The sequence below is a fragment of the Neophocaena asiaeorientalis genome, unplaced genomic scaffold (genome assembly GCF_003031525.2).
Source record: "Neophocaena asiaeorientalis asiaeorientalis breed wild unplaced genomic scaffold, Neophocaena_asiaeorientalis_V1.1 scaffold254, whole genome shotgun sequence".
NCBI lineage: Eukaryota > Metazoa > Chordata > Mammalia > Artiodactyla > Phocoenidae > Neophocaena > Neophocaena asiaeorientalis.
The window spans coordinates 6,245,380-6,263,280 of NW_020174705.1; the positions used below are offsets into that span (position 1 = coordinate 6,245,380).

Here is a 17,901-nt window from a genome sequence, read left to right on the forward strand (position 1 = left end):
GGAAGGAAGGAGGGGTAGTTCTGCATAGCAGGCAAATTTGTAAGGAGTCTTAGATGCATGAAGGTGTTTGGCAAAGGCAACTTGCCAGTGTGGTTTGCAGAGAAGAGTGATTTGTAGAAGGAAGGACAGTGTGTATTGGAGGATGAATCTGGAAAAGCTGAGGAATATTGTGAAAGGCCTTGAAAACTGTAGGAAATTCTGTCATGCAACTTGGCCTGGAAATGGGGAGGTATGGGTAATTAGATAATCTGCATAAATTCATATTAGGAGATAACCACTGTTAATATCCAAAAGTTAAGGAGTATGTTTAATGCTTTCAGAGGAACACTCAATTTTATGCTTTTTGTTTTGTTATGTTATGGTGGACAAGTGGCAGCTGACATTCGGCTGCTTTTCAAGAAGCAGGTAGAGAAGGATGGAAATGGTCTCACGAGAGCTCCTAATCTGGGGAGGGGGCAGCTTCTTCCCAGGCTTCAGGGACAGTTGGGCCAAGGGAATGTGCACCAAGGTTTCTAGACCTTCCAGTCTTTCAAGAGTTGTTGTAGATCTACGTTTTATATAAGCTGCCTCCGTTTAAAAATATTAGCTTATTTTTACACAATGTGGACAATTCCTCCCCCTCCTGGTCCTCAGCATCCTCAGCATCCTCAGCATCCTCAGCATCATCCTCATCTATGAACTGGATTTGGTCCATGAGGCTGCAGTTGGCTCTGTTGACCAATAGAATCCACAAGGCAGGAATCCGTCTTCTCTGAATGCTCCCCTTTCCCATCCTCCAGCCAACGCTTGTGTTTCTGTTCTCTTTCCTTCTCTTACATGGGTGTTTAAACTTGGGGTGGCTGCTCCTCGGAAGGGCTGCTGGTGGGCAGAGTCATCCTCATGTTAGCTCTCAGGATCTGGGGAAGGAGATGTAGTATCTGACAGCATGAGAGGAACCACTTTAATCCAGGAAAGGAAAAGAGAGGTCACTAACTAAGAAGGGGGTGTCATCACGGAAGGTGGAGAAAGACGGGAGAATTTTTGGAGGGAGGATGGATGAGCCTGAACTAGCAAAGGCAGGCTAAGAAAAAAAAAAGGCTTGATGGAAATCCCCGACACGGGGATAATTGACAGAACTGGCACCAGAGAAGTGGCAGGAAAGCCAGAAGCAAGTGAAGAAGCAGAAGTAAAAAATGGAGTATATACCTGTCATTGTATTGAAGTCGGACTTCCAGAGGTTTGTAAAATATATGCTCTAAATGAAGGGTCTGCAAACCACAGCCTGAGAGCCAAACCTGGCCTTTGACTGTTTTTGTACGACCCTCGAGCTAAGATTGGTTTTGACACTTTTAAATGGTTGGAAAAACTCAAAAGAAGAATATTTTGTGACAGGTGAAAATTATAGGAAATTCAAATTTCAGAGTCCATTTGCTTACTGTAAACATTTTCACATGAAAACGGCAGAGTTTTGAGTAGTTGCAACAGAGAGTTTAAGGTCCACAGCACCTAAAATATTTGTAATCTGCCCATTTACAGAAAAATGTTTGCCCTCCCCTGCCTGTGATGGCCAGAGTGATAATGATACATGGCCCTTGGCTTAAACTCAGTCCATTTTGGTGACCTACCTATGTTTTCTACCTGCTGCCAGAACTATCTCCCCTGTTCTTCACCTTATTTTTTTATTCTACATTTTTTTTAAGTTCCTGCAAAATACTAGGAGCTTAATACCACCCATTAGACATTGGGTAGATAACCATTTACCATGAGCCACTGGAAAGCAGAGATACATGGAATGTGGTACCTGCACATTCAGTGGAGGAAAGGGACCCAAGAGGAAAGAATTACAGTCCAGTAATACTGGGTGCTTCCCATTTGGGAAAACACAACCCATTTTAGAAAAAAGAGGTTTTGCTTAGTGACCATTATTTATTTCTATGTTTTATAATGTCATAAAGTTTTGGGGATGGGTTTTGAACAAGGGTACATTCTGTTCATACCATTTTACAAGTATAACCACTACAATCATACATGGCAGTAATATCTAAATATAAAATCAGAATCAGAGAAAATGTGAATAACAGGACTGGAGGTGGTGAGAACAGGAAGATGAAAACACAAATATGCAGGCAGTAAAGGCCAATAAAATGGACAGAGTTGAACCTCTTTTTGGGGCTCTGAGCTTCCTGGAAGTCAAAGTGAAAAGGGTCACGAAACAATGAGCCTTTATTTTCAGAGAGAGGAAAAGAGATACTCAATACTCAGGAGCAGAAAAGCTTTTGTAGCATGGAGTTCTTAAAAAGAAAAGAGAAAATACCCTCTGCAAATGATATAGTATACATCTATATGTCCTGTGTGTACAGGCACACCTCGTTTTATCGTGCTTCACAGATACTGCGTTTTTTACAAATTGAATGTTTGTGGCAACCCTGTGTGAAACAAGTCTATGGGCACCACTTTTCAAACAGCATTTGCTCGCTTCATGTATCTATGTCATATTTTGGCAATTCTCTCACTATTTCAAACTTTTTCATTGTTCTTCTGTTTGTTGGTATATATGATCACTGATCCTTGATGTTATTACTACAACTTGCTGAAGATTCAGATTATTTAGCATATTTTAGCAATAAAATGTTTTAAAACTAAGTTATCTACTATTTTAGACACAAGGCTGTTGCACACTTAATAGACTACAGTATAGTGTAAACATAACTTTTATATGCTCTGGGAAAGCAAAAATGTGTGACTTGCTTTACTGTGATATTCTGTTTATCACAGGGGTTTGGCATCCAACCACGATATCTCCAAGAACTACCTATAATATGTTTCTGAAATGTATCATCAGGTTCTTTAAAAAAAAAAAAAACACATAGAGTAATACACAGAATAATCTTTTGTATTTCTGTAACTCTACAGTTTCCAAAACACTCCCACACTTTTGCTTATCGGAGCCCTCTCTGTGAAGGGTAAGTGGGTATTGTCACTCCTATACGAGGTTCAGGAAACAAAGTCTAAATGTGTACGTTTCTGGCCTTCATGACTGAATTAAGTTCCGACTCCTGGTCCAGTGGTCTTTCTACTTTATAACACCAGAGACATAGTACAATCTGACCCACCCCTTAGCAAAGTCAGGAAGAGCTCTCGCCTCCCAGGAAGCTGTCTCATGGCAAGGCCACTGTCCTCACTGGTAACTTCTCAGAAGCGCAGTGTTGAAAGTCAGAGTCAAAAGCTAAAATTAGAAATATCAGACTGTTAAGTAAGAGGGGTCAACTCGCAGCTGTTCCTGGAGCTTTCTGAATTGTAACAAGGTGGCCCCTTTGATACAGGAGAATCAATTACACAGAAACCTTGTCAAGATGGCCCAAATTCAGCCTTAAATAATTGAATTCTCTGCCAAATGCTGTCCACTGTCGTTATCTAGAAATGTAATTATGCAGCTAAATCAAGCAACTAAAATTAGTGTCGTGTAAAAACACCTTGGTGATCTAAAAGTGGAGGAATTGACATTTGGATTTAGAAAAAGCCAATAGTTGAATATGTTTTGCGGTGTCTGAAGCTCTCCAAGTTTCGACAAAATCCATATCTCGTGTCCTATTTCAAGTTCAAGGTGGAATGTGGTAAGCAGGTGTCTGGTTTGAAGGTGATTTTCGATGATCCCTGGGCCTTGAGCATAAGCTGAGTGGGCTCACTCTGTGCTCTCGAAATTGGGAAACTCTCAACATGCCCATGTTCTTTCCTGGTATGCAGATTAGAAGAGTGCCAATTGGAATGCTTTCTGCGCCTTCAATCTGAAGTCAAAGATGTGTCTATACCAGGTATTAGTAGAAGAACAGGAAACACAGGATAAGAATGGCAAATACTGTACGCATCTTGTATTGTACACATCATGATAGGATACCAAATACTTTACTTGTCACACAACCCTATGAGGATCTATTATTATCTCAATTTTCTAAGCGAAGAAACTAAGGTTCAGAGGTGCTGAGTAACTTGTTCAAGAACACACAGCTATTAAGTAGGACACACAAGTCAGCATAATTCCAATTCATGCAATCCCATCGAAGTTTATCTATTTCCGTGTAATGTATCCCAGACAATCACTCATATATTTTCAAACATCAGAAAGATTTCTAATACTAGAATGTGTTTTTCACCTGCAGTTTTGGTGTTCATTTGCTGTGCCTTTAAACTCAGGGAGCAGGGAGTCATCTCTTATTAATAGATTGCATATTAAAATATAACAATTGAAAGCTCAAAGACAAAAAATGTTTAAAAAAATTTTTTTAAGGCATATGAAGTTCTGTTACAGAACGAAATACTACTGTAATGGATATCGTGGCTGATTAGGAATTGTGTTTGTAGCCTGGAACTGCCTCTCACACGTGTAGGGCTGTGAGCAAGCAGTTCAACTAGTGTGAACCTCATTTCCCATGTGGACCAGGAACTGATAATAGTACCTACTTGGGAGAGTTGTGAGAATGAAATTACAAAACATATGTAAATAATTTAGCTCATCCTGCGTGCATAGCACACACTGCAGATATTCGCTGGTGATATTATTATTTGCACAAATTGCCCTTTAAAACTAAAACCAGAGAGAGAGAGAGAGACAGAGAGACAGAGGATAACAAACTCAACTAAGTATCTTCTTCATTTCTTTGTGATCAGTACCAGAGGCTGCCCACATTCCCCTACTTAGGTTTTAAGTGGCAACTGATAATCATATCAATTTACATTTCTCAGTTTTCCTCTCTAGACATCCCATGCAGACTCCGTCCCTTGCCTTTTGCCCAAATTCATTAGGAAGAGCCCAAATCTCCCAGCTTGACCAGCTCTCTCCCAGTCTCTTAGTCTCTCTCACTCTCTCTGAGAACTAAATTAATGAAGAGTATTTGGTTAGTCATGTTAGGCAAGCCGTTCCCAAAATAGAACCTTCCATTTTGGTAGCTTCAGCCCTGCAGCTGCTGTGTCTCTCCGTCGTCTGGGAGGAAAACTTTCACATTAAGAGTTGCTGATGCCGGATTTTCTTTCTCTCGCCTCTGCGCATTGATGAGCGCTCGGCTCCTGACAGGAGCAATCTGGCTCTCAGCTTTGTGGTTCCGAAGAAGTTGGGTCTATAGATTTTCCCCTAACTCTCTCCATTGATGCGTTGAGCTTCTGAGGGAATCCTACCTTCCCGTAAAGCATGTTGCCTTCTCAAGGAGTCCTCCTGCATCCCTATGGCGTGCCTATGATTGTTCCAGCAGCCCCCTACTTCCCCGGACTGATCCAGGTAATTCAAGGCCACTGCCAGCAAGCAACTTAACTCCAGAGCACTCAGAGTAATAATTGGAATTTTTATGGTTGAGAAAGCAAACACTTTTAATACAGGAAAAAGCTCTCGTGTAGTCAGTGGGAAGACAGTAGGAAATCAAAAAGATGGATCACCCTAATCTGGCTATTGACATCTCTCATGGCTGAATAAATGGTGTAGTTGAGCTATATTTGCTTGTATTGATCCGGCTGCTGTTTAACATTCATGCCTTTGCTTCGGGAGGTTGACCACGGGGCAAAGGATTTGCTCTCCCTCCAAGCTTTCTGAGGGACTCAGTCTCCCAGAGCAGATGATGAGGCAGAGTACCTGATCATGAGGTGAGTTGGTTAAGCGCTTTCACCCAGGAAATAGAAGGAGCGTGAAATATGCATTAATCCTTAGCTTCCCCTTCCCGTGGATTGTCTATTTTCATAGAGGCTCCCCCCACCCCACCCCCAAACCTGGGTAGAGTGGTGGCATGGAGGCAAAAAGGAACACTCTACTGATGGTTAATTATGAAGTTCAGAGATTATCCTAGGAATTCCTTACCAGTTGAAAGTGAAGGATTGAAATGTGTGTTGGTATTACTCTTACGGCTGTTAATTTTGTGTCAGGAGAATCATCAAATAAGATATTTGGGGCCTTTTATTTTTCTGCATCGTAAGCGTGACTTCTTAAGCAAGGGTTGGCTTCTGGATGTGTGTCTGAATTTCTCTGTGGAAGGCTAACTAGTGACAGAGCCTGAACATCATAAGAAACCCGGATGTTTTCCACTGTGGTTTGTTTGTTGTTTGTTTGAGAACAACAATCTCTTTGTAATAAATTCTGTATCTTGTTTCTACAGGAAAGGAAAACTGCGCGTAGTTAGGATGTCCTTTTCCCTTCAGCCTTGTGCTTCTCCCTCCACAATAGTTTAAAATTCTGCAACACCCTAGCTCATTAATTAAAATTTCTGGCGAGGGCTCTGGTCAAACCCTTTTCTCCTATGCTGAATGCTGTTGTTACCTCTTATAAACTGTAAGAACCTTGGTGATTTGAGCCATTCAGGAGTGATTCCAAGTAATCAAGCAAAACGTTCTACCATCCCAGATTTATGGTCCTTACTGATTTTGGAGGCTCCTATATTATTGTGAGAAATAACAGACTGCTTGGAGAATGGTCCTTAACAACATGGAAATTATTCCATCTTTCTGGGCATAAGCAGGGCCAGTGTGGCGCACCCGAGGTCTGAAGTAGAACTCAGTGGCAATCTGGAAGGCCTTTGCTTCCACTGGAAATTTGGGGTGAAGTTTAGCCATTGGAGTTTTGTCAGGCGCTCTGCCACCCTGTCTGATAAATAATTACAGGCAAATCGTGCCCTTCACTCTATGCTGATTGATGCTGAAATTGCTTTAGAAAGTTCTCATAAGTTCCTGTTATAGATTAAGTGCCGGTGTAGGAAAAATAACGGCACCCACTGAAATGGGTGAATGTAATCAGGCTTAATGGACTCGAGAGCTTGTTGGGAATTAAATAACTATCGATTCGCTGGAATGTTGCCGTCATTACAAAATGCCACTCTGGACGTATTACCCCAGTGATAGATGAGAAGACACCCGGGCGAGCTGAGAAGTTGGGGGCCCAATTTCTTCCTCCTTTGCAGAGTGTTTGAGAAACATGTCCAGTTATTTGGGGAAGGAACAAGTGATTTTACTTGCAAATCTTCGCCGGATCGTACTTTGTTTTCCCAGGTGACACTCTGCTAACTACTTGCCCTTAAGTCAGGAAAGCAGTGCAGTGGGGATCCTTAGCCCAGCTGCTGTGACATCGTTCGTCTTCTTCCTCTCCCACCCACCATGGATCACACTGAAATGCTCTGGGCAGGGAGAAACTGGCCTTATTTTTGGTGTTCTGAGACAGCCTGTGTTATTTATCCAGTGGCATCAACTGGAAACTCAAACACTCCATTGCAGCAACATTTCCAAGCAGAGGAAAGGCAACTCAAAGGGCGAAAAACTCTCTCTCTCTCTCTCTCTCTCTCTCTCTCTCACACACACACACACACACACACACACACACATATGCTTCTGATGCCAGCTGCCCTGCATCCCTGCAGACTATATCAGCTTGCTGACCAATTTGTTGATTTTGTGCGTTTCTTCCCAGCTCTTCGAGATGCAAGGGCTTTCCTAGAGGCAATTAAGGTGGCACCCACACCTTCATAATGTGATCAACCAGACAGTCAAAGGATCCAAAATAGAGTGTGTACTCCATCCTCGGTAGTAAGTTCCCTGTGACTGGAGATATGCAAACAGCTGTAGGGGCCACTTGGCAGGGTTACCGTGTCAGAATTTAAGATTCCTCTCAAGGTCTTTCCAACCCAAAGAGCCAGTGATTCTATGGCATAAGAACTTCCTTTTCATAATCCTTTCAAGTGCCACTTTTTTATTGCCCTGTTTTTGTCTGCTCAGTGAAAAAGAACAAAAAAATAATTGATCAGACATCATAAGAGGCTTTTAGGAGAGCATCACCTTATCCTGCAAAGGCAGTGAGTGAAGATGTTTCGTAATAATTCTGGGGACATTACTCAATAGGGTTTTTTGTCCCAAGAGTAGATTCAATAGTGACCACTGACCTCACCTGCCATCCCATAGGAAAACTAGAATCTTTACCATATTGAATCTCCTGAACCCATCTTTTGATGTCTGAACTTGTTGAATAGATAGCAAGGCCGGTAGTTTTTCCTTCTAGCCACGTAAAGCATTCCAGAGTGACTGTGGAGGATTGAGCTGAAACAGTTTGGGCAGTTTCATGGGGAGTGAGAAGCAGAAGAGGAAAAGAGCAGTATTGCCAAGTGCAGTGTGTAAACACCGCTCCTTTACCTTTGCTGTAGACCTTAATCTTGGTATCTCTGGATGAGAAGAACCAATGTGTCTTCCCGTTGAGCCTCTTTACTGCTTCTCAATTTCCAACAAGACCTTGAATGACCAATGAGTTATCTGACCGGAAGACAAAGGAGATTTGACAAGTTGATTGTCAGTCAATCTTGAGTCCAGGGAGCTGCCAAGAGGACTTACCCCAGCCGTGGACCATGCCCACCCAGTGTCAGACGATATCATCCAAACAAGAGCTTTGTAACTGATTAGTCTGGTTGGTGTTTGGGTCTAATGAGCCCTTGGCTCTGGGTTCAAGTTCACCCTTGAGCCCCTCACGCTAGATACTTGTCCAACAGATATGCCCTTTGACCATCATGGCTAGATCATTCTCCACACCGGGACAGATCATTCTCATCTCATCTGTGTATTACAGATCAGGTCAGGAGACTGTTTTCCTCGATGGAGGGCAGTGTAAACACAGCCACGTCCACCTCACCACGCATTTGTTAATTTAGTCATTCAGTCGCTGCCCACATATTCCATATCGGGCACTGTTCTAGGCACCTGGAAAACAAAAGTGGCAGTTATAGCTACTGACCGGTGGGTTCACAGCCCAGTGAAAGAGAGCAGGAGATAAACTAATACTACAGTAATACTACTGTAAATCTAATACTACAGTAAAAACAGCAGGAAAGCATGATAGGTGATAATTATTGAGTACTCGCTATGTGCCAGGCACTGTGTTAAATACTTAGATATATTATCTCAATTTATTCTGACAGTACCGTAGTCCCCCCTTATCTGAGGGGGATATGGCCCAAGACCCCAGTGGATGCCTGAGATGGTGGATAGTACTGGACCCTAGGTATATTGTGTTTTTTCCTATACACACATATACCTATGATAAAGTATAATTTATAAATTAGGCACAGTAAGAGACTAACAATAACTAATAATAAAATAGAACTATTATAACAATGTAGTACAATAAAAGTTATGTGAATATGCCCTCCCCAATATACCTCTTCCATCTTAACTAATCCCTCCTCACGCAATATGCCCTCCCCAATATACCTCTTCCATCTTAACTAATCCCTCCTCACGCACTGTGGCCGTAACTTTTGCAGTTTGAGGTGAGACAGCAAAACTACACACATTTCTCTTTCTTTCTTTGAAATGTCATGGACAAGATTTGTTCTTACCCTAGATCTTAGCGAACTCAGCATACAATTTTGTTTCTTTCCTTATTAAGTCGTGAATTTTCACCTTTTCATTTAAAGAAAGCACTTGACGGCTTTTCTTTGTCCATCTGAACTGCCAGCATCACTAACTCTTGCACTTTGGGGCCATTATTAAGTAAAATAAGGGTCAGTTGCACACAAGCACCATGATAACACGGTAGATGATCTGATAACGGAGACGGTTACTAAGCGACTAACGGGTGGGATCCGCTGGACAAAGGGATGATCCACATCCTGGACAGGACAGGATGGGACAGGGCAGGATGGCACAGCACCACTCAGAACGGCACACGATTTAAAACGTATGAATTGTTTACTTCTGGAATTTTCCATTTAATATTTTCAGGCTGTGGTTGACCTCAGGTAAACCTGGGAAAGCGAAACCACAGCTAACAGGGGCTACTGTAACCTTAAAGTTGGGTACTGTTGTTCTACCAACACTTACCTGTAATTGTAAATTCCAAAAAGCTCTGAAAATCAGGTTTTGGGGGGAGAGTTTGGCACCAAAATGCATTTTGGAAGAAAACTTGACCTGAAATGATGTGTGGCTATTTATAGACTTTCTTTATCCGACTTACTGTGAATATTCATATATTTTGCTATGGGAATATTTACGTGTTTGATTTCAGAGTGTTGTCCCAGACCCTGCTGAGAATGTTACATAATCTGTGTCTGATGAAACCCCTTTCTGGAAAAGGAAATCCCCCAAAATCTGAATTTCAAGATAGAGGTAACCCCAAGGGTCTCCGATAAGAAATCACAGTTATGTATTATGATACCCTTTCTGCATATGGAGGACCTGAAACTGACATTTAGAGAAAGGTAACTTGCCCAAGGTCACAGGGATTGTCAGTGACAGAGCTGAGATGCAGACCAGGTCTGGTGGGCTGGAGCCTTCCCTCTCAACCACTGATCCACTGTTGAGGTGTATCCATGGGAGTGCACATGAAAACACAGCGGGGGGAGTAGGTGGATGCCTCTTGGAGTAGTGAAGAGGGTGGTTCAAAGGGGAAAGGTGGCATTTGAGTCGGGCTGTAGAGCATCAGCAGACATTCACTGGGCAAGCAGAGGAGAAAGCCCTTCCTAGTAGAGCAGAGAGCTTGGATGAACTCACGACGTTGGCCTGACACATCAAGATAGAGCTGCAGTCTCTTCGCCAGCTCATTGGCACTGTGGGGTTTGACATTATTTAAACATAGGTCTCAAAAGTCAAAAGACATGGCTCCAAAGGACCTGGGAGGAATCTCAGAAATGGAACTCCTAAGCCCTGAATCTCTGTGTGTCCACATAGGAATGGGCCCTGTAATACCCTTCTGTGAATACAGCAGTTGAATGTCGAATTCCCTGGATTTGAGTCCTGATCGTTGTTTGCCGTCCTTTCTCTCTGAGACAGTAAGCTCTCTGAAGGCTGTCTTTTCCAACTTATACCCTACAGAACTAGATGGTAGCAGAGAAATGCTGATTAATGCCTTGCTGACGTGGATAGCAATGGTATAGGCAAACCTTGCACTCTGGACTTTGAAACAGAAATCAGCATCGTCGAATCTGGCAGTGTATTTAATGAGAGATCTGCATACACATATGTAGTGTCACCAAGAATTATCAAACCGGGGCTTCCCTGGTGGCGCAGTGGTTGGGAGTCCGCCTGCCGATGCAGGGGACACGAGTTTGTGCCCCGGTCCAGGAAGATCCCACATGCCGCGGAGCAGCTGGGCCCGTGGGCCATGGCCGCTGAGCCTGCGTGTCCGGAGCCTGGGCTCCGCAACAGGAGAGGCCACAACAGTGAGAGGCCCACGTACCGCAAAAAAAAAAAGAATTATCAAACTGCTGGTTTTAACAATGGACCAAGAGTAATCGTCCCTACAGAAAGGTGGAGAAATGTGTAGGGAACATGCAGGTCTTTGGAGTAAACTTGAAAGAAATAAACTTGTTTTGCTCTGTGGCTGGTGGAGCCATTTTCAATCTTGGTATTGTTGCCCTGCAATGTTATCTACATGTTTGGAATATCTGCTGATGGGGAAAGAAATCAGAATGCACGCCTGATATGAGTGCCGGTGGTGTCATTTACTTTGCGGCTGCTCCATCTTAGTCACTAAGTGACTTTTCTGTACTGCCAAAGAGGCCGTGTCAACAGCAGACTAAATTAAAGAGTCAGGGAGGTGGCAAAGAGAATTTGGAGTCAAACGGGTCTGGGTTGATATATTGGCTCTGGCATTTACTAAGCGTGTGGCCTTGGGCTTGTCAATTAACCTCTCCAAGGCTGTTTTCTCAACTACAAAACGAAAACAAGAATAGCTGTCTTGCAGAGTGGTTGTGAGCTTTACATGTGATTCATCTCTTCATTCAGCAATTATTTATTGAGCACCTACTGTGTGCCCGGCTGTGAACTAGGAGTAGGTGATGAGGCAGAATAAAAAACATACAAGATCCTTGTCAACTTGAAGCCTATATCCTAATATATGGGAAAGGTCTGGTATATATATATATACCAGAAGACCTCTTTTATCTTCAAGTGACAAAAATCTAATTCATATTGGTTTAGAGGAGAAAAAGAAAATGTCCAATTTCAGGCACAGTTGCATTCAGAGGCTCCAACACCCCAAGTCATGTCTCCCCATGACTCCATAGTGGTTATCTCTACTTGATCTTTGTTCACAAACACACCATGTCCAACTGGTGGCAAAGATGGTCCCCAGAAACTCCAGGCTTACACCCCAACACATCTTAGCAAGCCTCTTCCGCCATCTGCAAAAATTCCAGTAGCAGTCTGCTTGGCTTATCTTGTAGGCCACACCCATCCCCAGGTCAATCATCTTGACTGCCTTGAGTCAAGCTGGAGGGTGGGGTCAGGCCCAGCTGAGCTGTATGGGCTGCCTGTGGGTAAAAGAATAGTCAGAGTCCTGTTATCCAGTTACGGTGCTAAACAGGCAAAAAATACAAGTTCTCAACTACTTGAGAGCTATGGCAATTATCTCAATAATCGAAGCTACTACAAACATCCAAACATGGTTTTTCTCCCCAAGACCTTGCACATACCCTGCCCAGGGAAGAAATTGGTGAGTTTCTAATGTTACTTATCCGATGGCTTTTTTGCCAGTGATTGTGTATTCACCAGGCATTGACTATCATCTAGTGCATCTTGCTTCTTCATTCCTGATCAGATGAATCAAAGGCAGATATGGCAATTTTAAGCAGTATCTTCCCACCTAAAGTAATTACAGGAATGCCTCCCACCAGAGTATGCTTGGGATGTCCCCACTCTTTAACAGGTGAGAACACCACAATCTAGGGAAGTAAAGAGAGCCTGACAGGGACAACCGGTAACACCATAACTGAGGCAAGATGGGGTTCCTCACATCATGCCACCCCATACCTTCTTTTTATATTAGCAAGACCTACATCAATAAATCTATAAATAAAGGGAAACTAAAACCCTCCAGTTATTAAGTTTGAAATAATGTGGACCTTCCACATTGTTCCGAGTGTCTCAAAGCACTCGGAAATGCCAGCAACTTGCCCCCTTCAGTTGTACAGAGATGCACTTTTTTTTTAATTAAAAGATTAAAGGGACGCTGTCAATCCCTTCTGATTAATAGCAGTCCTATAAAAAGGATGTGTTCCTGCCGCAGCCATCTGTCATTCTGATCATTTTAAAGGCATGCTATATCAGCAAGTATGCTTTTTATAATACGTTGGCATGGGGCAAGCGAGGCTGGAGACTTGCAGATTTCACACTCTGCTTTGCTGCTTTGGTGTTCGGCGATCTGAGCCCTTGATGGTGAAGCAGAGCCCCCTCCCTGTCTTTTAAAGGTTGTTTTGGGTAAGTGCTTTCCCCAGCTGACTTAGGATGGAGATCTCACCCCTATTTATGTTTCTCTCTCGTCTAAAGATAGACCCATCACACATGCATCCCACCAGCGTACAAGCCGCCAGCTCATCCACTTGATTAACTGCTGAACCCTAAATGCTGTCCAGAGCAATGAACTCAGTATTCTGTGGGTCTTTTACTCTGGGCAACTGGGACCATAGTTGTCTGCAAAATCCCAATTTCTTTCTTTTTTTAAAAAAAATTTAAAAAATCATTTATATATTTATTTTATTGAAGTATAGTTGATTTACAATGTTGTATAAGTTTCAGGTATACAGCAAAGTGACTCAGTTAAACATATGTGTGTGTGTGTATATATATATATAATATATATATATACTTTTTGAAATTCTTTTCCCATATAGGTTATTACAAAATACTGAGTATAGTTCCCTGTGCTATACAGTTGGTGCTTGTTTATTTATTTTATATGTAGTCGTGTGTATATGTCACTCCCAAATTCCTAATTTATTGGGATAAATTGCAAAGCCCAATTTCTAGCTTGAGTTCTTCAGGCTTTTTTTCTGATGCCAGTCAACATATTTATTTATTTATTTTAATTTTATTTTTTTTTGGCTGCATTGGGTCTTCGTTGCTATGCGCGGGCTTTCTCTAGTTATGGCAAGCGGGGGCTACTCTTGGTTGCGGTACACGAGCTTCTCATTGCAGTGGCTTCTGTTGTTGCGGAGCACGGGCTTTAGGCACATGGGCTCAGTAGTTGTGGCTCACGGGCTCTAGAGCGCAGGCTCAGTAGTTATGGCTCGCGGGCTTAGTTGCCCCGCGGCATGTGGGATCTTCCTGGACCAGGGCTCGAACCTGTGTCCCCTGCACTGGCAGGTGGATTCTTAACCACTGCGCCACCAGGGAAGTCCCTCTTCAGGCTTATAAAAGCAGGAGGCAGAGGCACCATGAAATTCTTTCATCCATTCATTCATGGCAGTAATGATTTGTGGATCATGGGTTCCATGCTGGGATGTCGTCTAAGCTCTGGAGACATTTAGATGACTGGGACCCAGTCTCCGTCCTCAGAGGTAGCTTCGATGGCCACAATGTCAATTGTGGAGTCAGAAGTGAAACACAACTGCTTGAAGGTATAACTCTATAGACTTTCAGCCCCGCTCACCCCACCCAATACGAGATCTTTACCACTTTCAGTGGCTCAGACAGTCAAGATGGGTTTCTCTACAGTCCCAGGAAGATGATGTTCTATAGTCAGGTTCTCTGTCTTTCCCAAATGACAGGGCTTCTGGTATGTTCCAGGGGACAGATAGTGTTTTTTGTTTGTTTGTTTTTGGCTGCAAGAATGATGGCAAGAAATCTGTGTCTGAAGCAGCGGCCAGCTCTGCCCCGTCCTACCTTGCGTCTGGCTCAGAGTAACACAGTCGAGTCCGGTGCACCGCTGCCGTGGGTGAAGGCGGCCTCCCTCAGCTGTTACCTTTCCTTCCACTCTCTAATCCGCATTGGCTCCCAGACGTGGGGAAGATTTGGTGACAGAGGCAGCCAGCTTGTGCATTCCACAGTGTTCTCACAAAGTACTCTCCAAAGAGCTATTTCTTCTCATTTCACGAGGCAGCACAGTTAAGGATTTAGACCAGAGAATTGAGAGCATGGGATTTAGAATAGGGAAAGCTGAGTCTGGCCATGACCTTCTCTTGGGGACTTTGGGAAAGTTGCGTGACCTCTTGGAGCCTCCACTTTCTCACCTATAAAACGGGAGTAACATCCCATGTGCTCTGCCTCCCAAAGTCAATGTCAGGAATAAAAGACCTCCAAAGTGACTATCCCCAGGGCCTCTGCAGTCCAGCTGCGATGACATAATGCCAAGGGCTCCACCTGAGCAGCCCCTGGGCCCCTGTGTCGTGCAGGCTTGGCGTCTCTGAGCTACCACTGTCTCAACTTGACAGCAGGAATTATCACACCCCCTTTGAAAGGGAGCCCAGAGGATTTGATGTGATGATGTGAAGCAGCCAGAGCAGCACCTGCTCATTGTAGGAACTACATAGTGGTTGGCCAACATCGCCGTTGTCATGGTTTTCTCATCATATCCTGGTTGCTGCAGTTTCTTTTTCATATGAAGATGCTCTCCATTTGGAGATGGGTGGGCACGTATGCAGCTCCCTGCTTCTGCTCCCCATGGAGATTCCTGTTACCCAGGGACATACGTTTTTGGTGCAGCTGAATAGAGTAGGGTGCAATCAGGGATATACCACCCTGGGGTTTGAGCCCAGGGCCTTGGGTGGCATGAAACCTACATCCCCTCTGACTTTCTAAGTTCATAGCCTGGGGAGATGGGGCTACTAGACACACATGCAGGAGGGTGTACGGGTCTCAGTCATGTTGAATCCTGGCCCAAATCTTTGTCCACTTGCTCTGGCAGGACACCTGGGACTGGGACTGGGGCTGGGTGAGAGGAGAGGGAGGGGGAGCTTTGAAGGGGAAAAGAGAGGACTGTCCTCTCTCCTCTATGTGGCCCCAGCCTTCTGGGGACAGACTGTTTGGGACCACCCACACCCCTGTTCCATGCAGCTCCTGGCATGCTGTGGGCGCTTAATAAATGTTAAATATTAAGAATAGCTCCCATCTGTCAGTGCCCAGTGGCAGGGAGGAAGTGTGAGCACAGGACAGCCGACTGGCACGGGGAAGCTTGTGGGAGAAGCCTTTGGGGAAAAACACGGCTCTGAGTTGCTTGGAGGACTTCCTGCAAACCTGGGTGTTTGCCTGTCCTGCTACTGGTCAGAGCCTGGGCAAGTTCATTAACAATGCAGGTGTCCACTCTGAACCTCAGATCATCTATATCAGAAGGCAGGGAGCAGAGCCCAGTGAACTGCATGCCTCACTGGCAATCCCGGGTTTCCGATGAGCAGCTGGATTCAGGAACTGGTGTGGACTGACCGTGCAGGGGCTATGTCGGGGTTTAAAAGGGGCGACGAATCTGACCTCTGAACAGACGGCGTCATAAATTCATACTTCCGTCATTTTCCTGGAAGAAAATGCCTACTGGGCTTTTCTCATTTAGTTACAGTGAGAGCAACAGCAGCTGCTTGTTTTCAGGCATTTACTATGTACTAGGCCATGTGTAAGGCATTTCACCTACAGTATCTAGTTGAAGCATTGTGATTTAGAGAGGAAAAAGCAGTCGAACAGGATGGTGTAGGGATGTGGGCTTTGTGGCAGACTCCCTGGTTCATCTCCTTCCTTCACCTGTGTGACCTTGGGCACTACTTACTACCTGTGTGACCTTGGGCATGGTTCTTGCCCTCTCTGGGTGGCAGTCACCTCACTGTGGACGGTAGCAAAAGGAATCAAAGCATATAAAGTCCATAGGCAACTGCCTGGCACATGGAAAGTGCTCAATACATGTATCAGCAAGTTTATTTCCAAGTGCACTGCAACATCACCACAACCAAACTTTGTAAGAGAGACAATATTGAGTTTTGATATATATATACATACGTATATACACACACACACACACACACACACACACAAATATATATGTATGTATTATATATGAGCTAACAGGGTGAGTTCTCAGCCAGACTGCAGACTGCTGAGTTAGAATCTCCGCTTTGCCTCCTTGGGGAAGTTCCTAAACCACTCTGTACTGTGGTTTTCTCATCTATAAAATGGACACATTAAAAGCACCTAAATCCATGGTTTAGCATCTCCCTGTATTGGATGGGGACAAAGCCAGAGTTGCCTTTGAGGATCACATGAGTTAATACTTGTAAGGCACTGTAATGGTACTTGGTATATAGTAAGGGTTCAGGACAGACATAATAATAAAATAAGGGTTACATAATTATCACTATGTATTGCATATTGTGTCTGTGTGATAATATGCATTAGACATAATAATACATATATAAAATACATATTACATATAATAATTACATAATGATTTTTAATTATACTGTTTAATATAATTGTATAGTGACATATGATTGATTATATAATAATACATAAATGAAATATATCATAAGTATATGCAATATTATGTATCATTACATAATAGTTATATATAACATATTATAAAACTTATCACATTATATATTAATATATAGTGTTATGCATTGTTATATATAATAGTTATATAATATATAATACTACATGATAATTATATAATTATCTTATTATATAATTACATGATAATAATTATGTCATTATTATTTCTGCTATTGCTACAGCTGCTCTTCACTCCATTGGTTACTCTTCCTTACAATATTTCTACTAGAATATTTTTACTACCACTCCAAACCATCTTGGAAAGACAGAAACTGAGGCTCAGCCAAGTTAAATACCTGCCCCAGCTCCCAGTGCTGGGATATGGCAGATCTGGGGTTTCCGAGCTCTGCTGGCCAGGACCCTGCCATTACGTGTGACTCTGGTGGTGTCTCCCCATCCTCTGTGGGGGACCTGCCTCGTCTGTGCCCCGTACAACCTATTCTGAGCAGAAGGCTAACGCAGTTTTGTGCTGCTGTCATTTCTCATCAGCTCTCCTCCCGCTGCCTGGCAGCCCTCTGTCAAGAGGTCTCATTCTCCGTGGAAGGCTTGTTCCTCCGGGAGAAGATCAAAACGGGAGGTGGGGTGGTGACAGAGGGCGAGGAGGGGACCGCTAGGACGTGGTCCTTGTGGCTTTGTTTACAAGCCCTTCCTTTTGGTTATCCA

General features: G+C 43.5%; 1 protein-coding gene across 3 annotated transcripts in view; it reads left to right on the forward strand.

Annotated features, from left to right (window-relative positions):
• The window catches only part of LOC112409399 (RNA binding protein fox-1 homolog 1), a 1,082,427-nt gene that overhangs the window by 726,657 nt on the left and 337,869 nt on the right, over positions 1-17,901 (forward strand). For 2 of the 3 annotated variants that reach the window (XM_024759496.1, XM_024759498.1), the window contains exon 1: positions 5,026-5,248. The exons of the other annotated variant lie outside the window; for it this stretch is intronic. In XM_024759496.1, the coding sequence (XP_024615264.1) occupies positions 5,162-5,248 (87 nt within the window). In that variant the 5' untranslated portion in view covers positions 5,026-5,161. Of the gene's footprint in view, positions 1-5,025; positions 5,249-17,901 lie in introns of those variants that run through there. 3 annotated transcript variants of the gene reach the window in all.